At 36.6% G+C, this 12,718-nt stretch overlaps 1 protein-coding gene across 1 annotated transcript in view; it reads right to left on the reverse strand.

The window, feature by feature from the left end:
* The window catches only part of NT5DC1 (5'-nucleotidase domain containing 1), a 130,015-nt gene that overhangs the window by 50,220 nt on the left and 67,077 nt on the right, over window positions 1-12,718 (reverse strand). Inside the window, exon 7 of the mRNA XM_026045656.1 lies at window positions 1,370-1,544. Within this exon, the coding sequence (XP_025901441.1) occupies window positions 1,370-1,544 (175 nt within the window). The remainder of the gene's footprint in view (window positions 1-1,369; window positions 1,545-12,718) is intronic.

The following is a 12,718-nucleotide window of genomic DNA, read 5'->3' on the forward strand; positions in this document are numbered from 1 at the left end:
GAATTTTGTGAAGAAAACTACTTCAATAATGGCTAATGGACAGTGCAATACTCARTCCTCCAGATGTCTTGGAGGTCATACCGCATGCATGAGTCACTGGAAAATATGATCAAAATAAACACTGTATAATGTCCTACACTAAAGAAAGAGACAAAATGGTCCCCCTTCTTTTTGTCTTGAAAGGCAATGCTCTCTGCTACCTTTATTACTGACTTCTTATATGACCACTATGGATGCCTATAACTGTTTGAACTTTATACACAAAAGAAATCCAAAACCATTCTACAGGAATGATATAGCTTAATTCTCAACTTTCATTCATATATAGCCATACAGATCTATGAACAAACAAACAAAACCAATAATTCACMGACATATCAGGACACTAAGCTGCAGAACTGCCTTTTTGCAAGGAGATAGATTTTCACCTCAAATAAGTGAGTGTAAGGCAGTGAGAATAGGCACAGCTGATGCTCTGATTCCAGTTAGCCCAGAGAGTACAAAGGGAGATGAAGCGGCTAGATTGCTTTCGAAGGGCAGTTCTGTTTTTCAATTTACCTGTAGTTTTCCTACTGTGATGCTGTATTCACTCGCTGTTCCCTTGCAAATCCACAGTGCCTGGCTCATATTGCACTACTTTGTTTCTTTGATCCATTTAATGAATAAASTCTGTCTCACCATGTCACCCACCTGGCTGTTTGCATCACTGAGTAATTCATCTCTAAGGGTGTCAGTAATGGGTATTCTGCATTTCACTGAGTTTGGCTTGACCTGTCATGTTCTTAAAATTACAGCTGAAAAATAGCTGTTGTCCTGACCAGCTGCAAGTCTCAACGAATTACTAAGTGCAATGAACTACTTGTTTTTTTCTTTTCTGCTGTGATGTGTAAATGCACATTTCTCATTCACAACTACCTCTTAGAAGSTGTGCTTAGAAGGAAGAGGTATTTATGAGCTTTTCTGTGCAGATTTACTGCAAGGAAATGAAATACTACTATTTATATTTATGGCTGGAGAAGCATAGACAGGAAGTGACTTGAATAGGACAGTGTAGCAAAAACTTATAATAAATTTGGGATTCAGATAATGGCCTGAAAAATATTCCTTGTCATCTTCAAATCCATCACAATGCCCTTAAACTGCAGGACATAACTGTGCTATGGGTCAGCTGTAGATCCCTGGCTTCCAGGGGACTGCCTTGTCTTGAGTACTCTACAGTACTCTAACCAGAGAGAAGACCACCAGRAACCTCAGACCCAAACAAGCTATTAAACATGAGGAAGATGAAAGCAACCTCCTTACAGTTATGGCTTATCTCAAATTGCTCTATTTGCTGGCAGATATAATTTGAAATGAACATTGCACTTACCCAATGATATGCTCACACAGGAGCCTGCAATAGTCACTGTGAGAACTGGTGATTAGTAGCAGGATCTTCCCGGCATTCTTCAGTTGTTTTAGCCATTTCTTTACTGACTCGGGACATCTTTGTAAATATTTGTCTGGGTCATTTTTCACTTCTGGGAAATATGTCCCACAGTTTTCTAAAAAATTAAAACATAATTATGTAGCATGTAGTCCTGAAAGTCCACTCACAAACCACTTCTTTAAGTTTAAAAATTTTAGCGGGTTGTAATGCTACATAAAGAAAAGCAATCAAAATAAAAAAGATAAACTACAGAAGGAATTGGTTTTGATATATATTCTCTTTTATTATGAAATATTCATTGTAAGTTTATTTTATGTTCTTTCACTCATAAAAATGAATAACATCTAAATTATAGGTTACAGTCTTGCACAGAAAAYAATGACTTCCTGTCATTATTTTCCTGAGACCTTCACTGAATATTTGGACAGTTAGTTTATGATCTTAAAACAAGTTTAGTTTTCTGAAAAGATCAAGACCTGAAATTCCCAAGATCATCTACTTGGTTTCTTCTGACACTTGGGTTAGTGCTATCTGAGCTATAATATTACTTTGAATATTTTGGCAGCTTCCACAACTTGCGTTTTATCTGTAAAAGGTCAATAAARGAGCATGGCAAAGTTTCAAAGGTATGCAGAATACTAGGAACAGATGTAAAGCAAAAGGTTTCAAAATGCAACATCAATATATACTTTTTATTGTTGAGCACAGCAGTGACAGAAATTTCCAAATACATTTGGAATATAACATTTTAAAAAGTGTATAACAACACTTATCAGGCAGGAAAAATCAACGATCTGTTCATGTTACCAAGAAATAAAGATTTAACTTGGTATAACTCAAACCTGCTTCATCAAAATGACAAATTAATATTAAACTTAGCTTGTTTTATTATTCTATGGCTTAACATTATATATTTTGTCTATGCTTAAACATTCCACAATGAAAAAAGTCAAGCTAGCTAAAGGTCTTAGAAAAAACATACTAATTGCAAAGASAGAAATGATACCGAGTATTTCACTCTCAGTTCTAATATGTTATAGTATAATGAACGTCAACAGAAGATTATTTTTCTTCCAGCAGTTGTTCTATATGCAACTGTCTGTGGTCAGCTTTGCTGAACGATTTAATAAATCCCAGACATTACTTAGCCTTCTGGTATGTGAGTAATGCTATTCTCTAGCTTGAAAGAAAATAAGACTTAAACCACTTGAACTTTAACAACATAATGAAAGAGAGAACATGTATGTTTGAAACAGAAGTATCGAAGTGAGACTGCAAAATGCTGGGTGTTAAACATAACACTGTTTTATAAAAGTTACACATTCAAACATCTATAGATGGAATGAAAAAAATATCCCCACAAATGAAGTTTCTAATTTACTGCAACTAGACAGGAGACAAAATATTCTGCACAGCAACATGATGGATATTTCTTTGCAAAAACTGCAGAATGGACCATTATATATGAGGAAAGCTTCTCAAACAAAATCTCTCAACTTATAGCTACGTAACTAWTCCAGTTCTTCATATATAGTGTTTAGGTCAGGAAGTGTTACAACCTTTAGCAAGGGAATAAGAGGTTGCTCCTATGGCCAGCATCATGAACGCCGCAATGTTTGTCTTGAGAGCTAGCCAAGACCATGTTTTCATTAAAAAAGGCAYATTTACCAAAGAATGTTTCATGTAGTGTTCCCTGATTCTGCTCCACCTTTTCTTTTTGTGGGAATGTTGTTTGGGATGAGCAGCATGATTTTCAGTAGCAGAAAATATGTTTTTTATGGTTTATGGTTTGTATTTTTTTCCAGGATTATCATTGGTCATTATATTTCATAAGCAATGCTGATATTGATAGTTTTTCTTCCTCTTTCTTTCCTTGGAAAAAACACATCATTGCACACGAACAAACAGGGACACAAAACACTGGTTTGGCACCAGTTTTTACAGTTTCAAACAATTACAAGAGGGATTTCAGGTTGAAAGGTTGAAAGACCTGTTTTATATCAACTTTTCTGTTGGATATTTCTTCCCTTAATCCACCCATTTTCAGTGGACCATTCTTTGATCTGTAATCTTTTTAAGGATTATGAGTATATTTAAATATGGTCCTCTTTCTTCATATTCTGTCAAATATCTAGTCTTTCAGTTGCATCTGAAATAAAAGGGTTGACAACTCTGCATTCAGCATATGAACTGAAAAAATAAAGAGACTTGGTTCTCTATCCAGACCCTTAAGCCTAATTCTTAATTGCAGAAAGGCAATGAATCAGTTCTTGACACTGGGATCTGAAATTTGSCTCCGGGCTGTTTGCTGTATCACTCACAGAGACCTTGGAAGGGCCCTCATTAAAGCATGCTGTACTGTAATTAGGCCAGCACAACTCACAACGGTAGAGTTTAAACTTAATTCTTTACATACTATTGCTTCTGGTGAAGACTGTCTGGTCAAATGTAGTTCTTCAATTTCCATTCCTGCTTCTAAAAAATTTCCAGCTGTTTAGAATCCTGTGAATCCTCTGAAATATGGTCTATGCTAACTGCCAATTAACCTCTGTAGGGATTTGTAATCACTTTTTAGATACACTTTAAAAAAAACTAATTGCCTTTGCAGTTCATTAAGTACCCTCCAGAAAATGTATTTATTTTTTAAGCAGTAGATGGAAATATAAGCAATTAAAAGGTGTCCTGAATTACAACATGTTAAAACCCTGCCTGAATTTGATAGAGAGCCTCTTGGGAGATCATGTTGCATTTCAAAGCTGCTTCATGCTGCAGTTTCAAAGCAATATGAAGTCCTCTCTATATGTTATTGGAGTACTATTAGAAGTTTCTTTAGTCTCTAATTTTTGTTTGTTTAATTTGACACAGTCAATTCATCAAGATGTTATTTGCTTCTTCATGCTTTCTTAACCACGTGTGATATAGCTGTGACAGTGTGATAGGAATTACATACAGCTAGAAATAGGTAATCCCCACACAATGAGGAAGGAATAACTCGGAATGAATCAGATGTTGTGGGCAGGGAGAGGTAGAGACAATAATCCAGTCTTTAATCCAATCTCCTTTTCCTAATCCAGTATCATAACTACTTCCTAGCAATCAAGCATCCAATACTCACTGGTAACTATGCATACTTATGTAACTGTGCATCATTCGATGCTCCAGTAAAACACTTCTATATTATTTTTTCTAGGAAAGAAAAGTAACTGTTGATTCCTCTTGGGGTTGCTTTTTCAGGGTCAGCCTACACCCCACTAGCTCCAGTCTCCCCTGGACTCCTTGTCAGTAAAACCGGACTGCAGGGACAGTGCACTTTTCATCTCTTAGCTAATATTTGGATTTTAAAAAAGACAAATGCTCAAGAGGTATGTTTTTGGCAAGGTGACTCCAGAACTAGAATATGAAAATATACTGTATCTTTCACTATTGTCACTGATCCTTGAGGTGCAGCTACTTGGTTGATTTAAAAGGAATTTATCAACCATTTATATGATTAAGCTGAGCAAGAGGTATAAGGCTAAATGAACCGCTAGAAACCAGCCAAGAAAAATAAACTTTCAGCTGCCAATTTGTAGCTTGTATTTAGTGGCTTTACTAACTAAACATCCCTTACAATGGAAGTACTGTTTGAGAGTGTGATGTTTCTCTCTTCTAATCTCAAAGGCAATTTGATAATTTAGCTATCAAAATCCCTTGCCAGATTCCCTGGGACTCTGACCAAGAAGCTTTACCCCTTTCCCAATACTTGTCCAAGTGCAGCACTGTAGTTGCCGATTGCTTATTTAACAAGAGAGTAAGCAAAAGTTGAATTAAAGTCTTACTTAAATGGTGACACTATAGCTATATTCATCATATATTACTTTGAACAGCAGTACTARAGCATTTCAGGTTTTTAGTAACAATAGAAAGAAACTTGCCATTGATCATTCTTGGCTTCTTCTCTTGTCTAACTAAGCATACTCAGCAAGTAAGATAAGCATTTGACGAAAACACAAGAGAAAAATACCCTGTTTTCAGAAGAACTTACAAAAGAATTTACATTTCATCTAATGAAAGCAATTCAAGAGAAAGGGGTTGACAGTTAAAACAACATTAGATAAATTCTCTATAATTTCCTTTCATTTAAGCTAAAACGCGTATTTGAGGAGGAGCAGGAGAAGAGAAATGAAAGACAGAGGGAAGGAAATGGTAACATAAAACAAGATCAGAAAGTAGAGTGAAGTGTGAAATAGGAATGACTATGCAAAATATAGTTACTTTCTGAAGGTCTGAGTTCAGACAGATATCATGAGCAGCGAATGCCAGGAAGAGATAAATCCTGTCATTCTTCCCCCGGGAGATAAAGACGTTTAAAAACCGAACAAAAGGATGAGAGTGCAAGAAGACAAAAAGATATGAAGGTCATGAATGTCATAAGAGAAAAAAAGATCAGTGACAAAGAAAAATACTGTTTATTTTTATGTTCCCTGAAACTGGCTCAGTTTGTTAGCTTAGACCACGCAGTTTCTCAACAGATCGATAGGTTAAGGATCCTAGTTCAGACAGGAAGAATACTGTCTATTTTCACTTCATAGTTAGCCAGGAATAGATATGAAAAGAGGCTACTGGGTCTGGAGATAAGAGAGATTTTAGGCTTTGGATATCAAATCTCTCTTTCTCACCTGAGAAAAAGGAACTTTTCAAGGAGGACAAAGGGAGAAAAAAAAATGTATGTTTCCATTGGCAAGTAGAGACCACAAATCAAAAATTTCCTTGATAAGCTGCTCCCCATGCCTAGACTGAGCATGGCAGTACGAAGAACCTCTGCGTGCTGAAGTGAAAGATTAGCTTGTGGACCTGGCTATGCAAGTGGCTGCCAATAAAAAACACCTTTCTCCCTGAGGTACAACTAGAGTAGAATGAAGATAATAAAGGGAAAGAAAATGGCACAAAAAAGACAGAAGGAAGGAGCTAAGAAATATGATGAAAAATAGAGCAGTATAAATAAGAATGAGATGTATTCTATTAATAAAATGCATCTGTAAATAACAAACAACATGTATCAATACATCAAATCAAACTCAACAAAAGACTCTTCCTCTGATGCTCTCAGCTAAGGATTATTACGACCACAAAGCAAGCCCTTTGTATGTGACACTTCAGTTTAGAAGTGTCTACCAATACTACCAATACTACCATGTCTACCAATGTCTACCAATACTACCAATACTACCATGTCTACCAATGGGAGTACAGAATCCTTTGATCATCCAAGTTGCCTCTTTCACCTCTCTGTCTATTAAAACTGGAGTTTACAGCTTATGTAATGTTAATCTTTCCAATATTTTTAGCAACATCTGGTCAGGCACAAATACATCTTATTGTCAAAAATAGTAGACTATTTTTAAATAGTCACAACTTGGCATTCAGTTTGACTGATTTCAAGGGGGTGACTGTAAGGTAGGAATTCATAGTGGGCTAGGGAAAAATGACTACTTGGATTAATAGTGACTGCAGGGCTATCTAAATATTTAATAGACTAGAACAAAATACTTCAACAGAGCATACACAAAACATAATGTCCTCTGCCATATCATGGTTCACTTCCTCTTCTGTTCATTTTCAATTTACTGCAAGGATCAAMATGCTTTTGTAACTAAAGATGCGTCTCAAACTATACCACACTTCAAGGAGTTCCCAGGTTATCTGGAATCTAAACAACTAGAAATTCTTTTAGAGAAACTGATAGCATCTGTTTTTATTTCTTGTCTGGTAGTTAGTCAGGAATCACAATGTTCCCTCCTACTCTCACATTTCTAACATTTTGACAAATACTGTCTTTTTGACAAAGATTGTCAAAAACAGCATATAACCTTTAGCTACATTTAAATGRACACCACAGTTACCAAGTGGTGTCAGATTAGATGCTATTGTTGCTCTGTCCTCTTTTAGCTGAAAACTGCCCTGCTATCAGCAGCTCACATCAGACCAAAGAGCTCCYATGATAGGTGGCACACAGCCTCATGGGTGGAAGATTCAGAATTGAGATTTTTTTTTCTTTAAAACATAAATTGTTAACCACTTTTCCCCACAATCTACCCACCCTGACACTCTTCTCCTATCAAAGAAGATCCCAACCCCATTTCTCTGGTCYCTTACCTTCACTGCTTCCTAAACTTGTCTCCTCATCTCCCAAGCAATCCTCAGCATCCAGTTGAGCACCATGAGTTGCTTGGATCTTGGTCTGAACCARGCTAGAAGAAAGGACTGCTCTGAGCTAACTGCCTGGGGCAGACCCAGTCGCCACCATAGTTGCCACAGAGTGACCTGACTGACTGACTGAAGAAGTGTCAAGGCTCCTAGCAGGGCAGYGACACAATTCGACTGTTTTGTTTTTTTCGGCATCTAGAGTTATTCTCATTTCTGCTTGAAGCCTACAGCCACTGGAAGAGAAAACGAGCTATTTTTCTCTTTTGGCAGGTTGCATTACAGTACTTTGTTGGTCTACAGCTACTGCTTCTATTGCCAGTTTTAGCTACTTCCCACAACACTAAGTAAAAATAAAAATCCCAAGTTGCAATAACTCAGAGGAACATGAGGAAAACTCTTTGTAGCTCTGAAAGGAAGAGATACTTAGAGGCACTTGTTACAGAAAGAATGGAATCACAGTTCTTCAAAATATTTTTACTGGAAACAGTAATTTGATAYAGTCCTTATATCTGTGTGTCTACATATACACCCACATGCGCACACATATTTATGTGTACATATATGTATGCAAACATTTTATAAGGAAAACATACATTTTCTTAAAACCAAGAAAACCTTTTTGCTGTTTACCAAGGACCTTCACACCAACAATAAAGAGTGGTTAGAGCCTCTAGATCTACAAATGCAAGCTATCCAGAGATTCACTGATGGACTGAGTGCTGTATGTAAACTCAAGTTTTGTTTATTACCTAAAATACGTGAATATCTATCATATTCAAAGTTCAGTAACATCATGATGGGCAGCAGAAGACTGTAATCAACAAGTACCGAAAGAATGTCATAGGAGGAAGAAATAAAAAGATGAAAAAGAGGCATTTGTAATCATACAAGAAAATTAATTATGAGACAACATGGAAAAGTCTGACAATAGGGAGGATTAGCATCATGCTGCTCACCTTTAATTTCTGTGATGAATCTGAAAATTAGAAAATTCAAATTATGAGCCTTGTATGTTTTCTCTAATCTCAGGATTTGTCTAATTTACAAGTACAGTTTAATAACCTTAACTTCCACATGGTGATGTACCCTATTTTTCTGTTAAGCATATCATTATATTTTGTTAAATATAATGAAAGCCTGACTCTTCTTGCCTGTGTTCCCACACCAGATATCCTGTCAATAGAGCTCTCCTCTCAAATCACATGCATACGCTWTTTGGGTCTGACTCATAGTGCTTTATAAAACCAATTCCTGCACGAGTTTCTGTATTTCTGGTGCCTATATATTAAAGAAATATTAACATGAACCAAGAACTACTAGGATTAAAGCTGCAGAGCCTAAGTTATGAGATGAGAACCAGGTCATAGTTAGACACCACTGTGAGAATCATCTTCTATCAAGCCAGTTCTAGGAAAATAAAAAACATATATGCAGATTTGGTTGCCATATAAACAGTTTAGCCATATGTTACTGGAAAGAGGGAGACCAACTTCCCTGACTGGAAACTCYTCCTTGCATTGATTTTTTGTCCCTGCACAATGTGCAGTTAGTGCCATCTAGTGAGCAGAGGACACTGTTCACCAGAAAGCCCTGATGAAGGGTAGCCCTACCAAAGATTTTCACCTGTTATCCACAGAGCCCTTGAGTCCACAGAAGTGGTGAACATGAGGGATTACATTTCCTCAATACAGAGCTGCAAATACACTGTGAGACACMGTGGGATCCCTCTTACCAAGAACAATCAAAACAAGCATGTTGGAAGAACAACTTCCTGCTATTTTGCGGGCTGTTCACTTTTTTCTTGTGAAATCTGCTGTAAATCTTGCATACAAATTTTAAGACAGAATTGAAACTACCAGTTCCACTGAAATTGCTTCAAACAGAACCTGCTAAATTGTGCCAGTTTGCAAAAATGTGAAGTTTACATGTATAGACAGCMTGTATTTATTAAGAAAAACCTTCCAAAGGCTCAGTCTATGATTCAGTATTTTTTCTTTGCATGTTTTGAATCTTCATCCGACTTAACATTATCCAAACAAGGCCAAGTAGCTGGAAAGTAAACTTGTAAGTATCATTTAATGTAAAATAGATCCCAAGTGAACAGCAGCTAACTTCAACTGATTCCAAGAGTAGGCATGAGGAAGCAAAACGGTTTCCATTAACAGGATAATGTGAGAAGTTTTYTCTTTTCTTCGCCCCTGAATTTCACTAAGATTTGTGTTTTTGTGTTTTAATCTCAACTAGTACTCCATGGTATACTGCAACAGAGATTCAAACTTTACAATTCCATTCTGCATGCGGGTGTATCAGCAGACTAGGAATTGCTCTCTGGGTCTCTACTTAAACTCATGACATAGATGGGAAATCTCTGTGAGTTTCTAGTTAGAGCCTAAGTGTGGCAGAAAGGGGCAATGTGAACATAGCCCCCTTGCATCCTAAACTGCGCATACCTGCTGGGCTCAGTGTCTCCTTTTTTTTTTCTTGTTCTGATAAGAAATTCACTGACTGCTAGCGGACTATCTTGTGCTCTCAYGTCAGTGCCAAAGCCATATTCATACTTTTCTTTATCAGGTTTTGCTTGAAAAAGTTGCAGAGATATCAACACAGGTAATTCATGGTCYTCGGAACTCAGCAAAAAAGCTTGAGAAAAATTAAGGCACCTCCATTGACAGTGAGGACCCTGGAAGCCAAACTTTTTTTGGAGGCACATTCAAGACACTTCAGCGCTATGCTTGGAAAAGGGACCTCTTGTGGCAAGTGGAAGGTAACTCACTCTGGATAGATTATATATATTTTGACAGACCATTTTGCCATTTCAGGTTTTCTACAGGCCCTAACAAGGCAGAATTGTTTGCAGCTACTGGCAGGAAACTATGAAAATGTAAAATCATTTACATATTTGMTAAGAAATATGTAAGTTACTATGGAATATCTTTTCAGCTCTTATAGCATAGCTGAAATAGTRCATTGTCTGTTGAGGTAAATTTTTCAAGGCTAAATCTATCACCTCTCTTGAAGTCATATAATGCCTTTTCATCTGGTATATTATCTGAAAAAAAATGTTTCTTTATTCCTCTGCAACTAAATTTGATTGTGGTTCATCAGCTGCAATATTGTTCAATGCATTCGTTTTGCCATCAAAAATGWTTCTCTTTTGCTAGCTGACAGTCAGAAACTGCTTACATCTAAAAAAAAATGATAAAAAAGGATGTGGCTTGATAGGTGCTTTTAAAAAAGATATCTATACAAATCACAGAGCTGTTCAATTTGATAAATGCAGAGTGTCCCTTGATCAACAACCAAGAGTTGGTCAGTCTCCATTTCTTCCTTTCCCTTCTCACTGTCCCCTCACAGAAACACTTCTTTGAGGGGAAAAGAACAGAAGGAAAGAGCCTGGCTACCACTCTAACGCTCACCAGGCTGCAAGTGAGAAAGTGTTGCCATTCAAATCCCATTTACATGGAGCTTAGTCAAACAGGATGGAATATCTTTGTAAGGAAAAAACTCTGGGAACAATTTGCATTTATCAGTACAGGCCATTAATAATGTTTGTAGAGGCAGCTTCCACAAAGCAACAAAACTCTGCCCTGAATATTTATGAAGAAATCAGATGCCACACAAACAGCTTGCTCTCTTTCCAGATTGCAGGGCTGGTTTCTTTAGTTCCAGGAAAACAGACAGCTAAGGAGTGCTATTATAGCTCCGGGTTTTAAGCTACCATTCATGCTGACGGCAATCATCTACACACCCCGTGGGTTGCGTGTGGCTCTATACGATCAGCAGAAATTAGACCTMGCATTTTAATCCTTGTTCCTTTAGTTTTTGGATCTATATCTCAACATAAATGTTAGGTTTCTATGTTAATATTATGGGTTTTCTGTTATTACCCTCTTTCTATTAGAATATACTGAGTATGGAAAATGTGTAATAACTGCTGGTCTCCAGCTATTYRTAGTGATATAAGACACAAAATAGAGGCCTTTATTCTTCTCATTATAATACATAAGGATAAATCTTAAATTACAGCAGCAASAGTAGCTAGGTTGCAATTGCTTTTYAAAGGGAATTTTCCTGCTGTGCAGTACTGAAGATAAATAAAAAGAAACAGAAGTAAGTTTTTCCTCTTCCTTTTCAAATTGAATTGGCCAGGTATTACACACCAATTGAGTACTAAAGACATATTTCTGACTAAATAATAATACCACACTAGCTTCAAGAGCTTGCACATATCTGTATTCATTGGTAAAGTCTAGCATTAAATAAAACAACTGTATACACATATGACATCTATGAGTCTATGATGTATCTGTACAGACAGAAAAGTATATTTTTAAGGAAAATGCCAATTTATTCTAACATTATAATTACATCTTTATGTAGTAGTGGATAGAATAAATCAGTAAYTGTAAGTAAATTTACAGAAAAAGGAAATCTTCAGGTTTTCACATGAATAATGACTTCAGGATCTTAAGAGAAAGGGCTATGACTAGTGTGTTTATACATACAAATGTAAAATTTCTGATATTTTCACCACTAATGGAGGAAGGAATTCAGACAACACTAACATCAAAAGTGACTAAATGCATAACTGACTAATAATATAGTGCTTCAGTAACAAAAGTTACTCTACTACAAAAGCAGTATGCATAAGCTGTGACCAAACTGACCGATAATACGTRATCTGTGACGTTACTGCTGCTAGAAATGTATCATTGGGAAATACAGGTGCACACTTGCACATTCAAGAAAAAGCATAAAGTCAAGAAAAAGCATAAAAATGATATGCAAATTATCTTTGGATTTCTATTTTTATCTTTATGCTCTTTCAGAGGTTAGACAGCCAAAATTGCTATGGTAGTAAAAGCTGATGCTGATGTACATGATTATTTAAACTATGTTGCTGTAGAAGCTTGCAATGTTCCTTGGAAAACATCAGTCTTCCAGTTCAGAAGGTAAAGCAGTAGATGCTTCTGCAGTACTGCTGTTATACTGGAAAATGTGCTGAATTCACCTCTAGTGAGGAGTATGCAAGTGTAACCCTATTCTGGCTTAAGGACCAAAATCTAACTGAAAACCTGGCRAGTAGAGCAAGAAGTGGATGCT

The sequence above is a fragment of the Nothoprocta perdicaria genome, unplaced genomic scaffold, assembly GCF_003342845.1.
Source record: "Nothoprocta perdicaria isolate Ctin4 unplaced genomic scaffold, notPer1 scaffold_409, whole genome shotgun sequence".
NCBI lineage: Eukaryota > Metazoa > Chordata > Aves > Tinamiformes > Tinamidae > Nothoprocta > Nothoprocta perdicaria.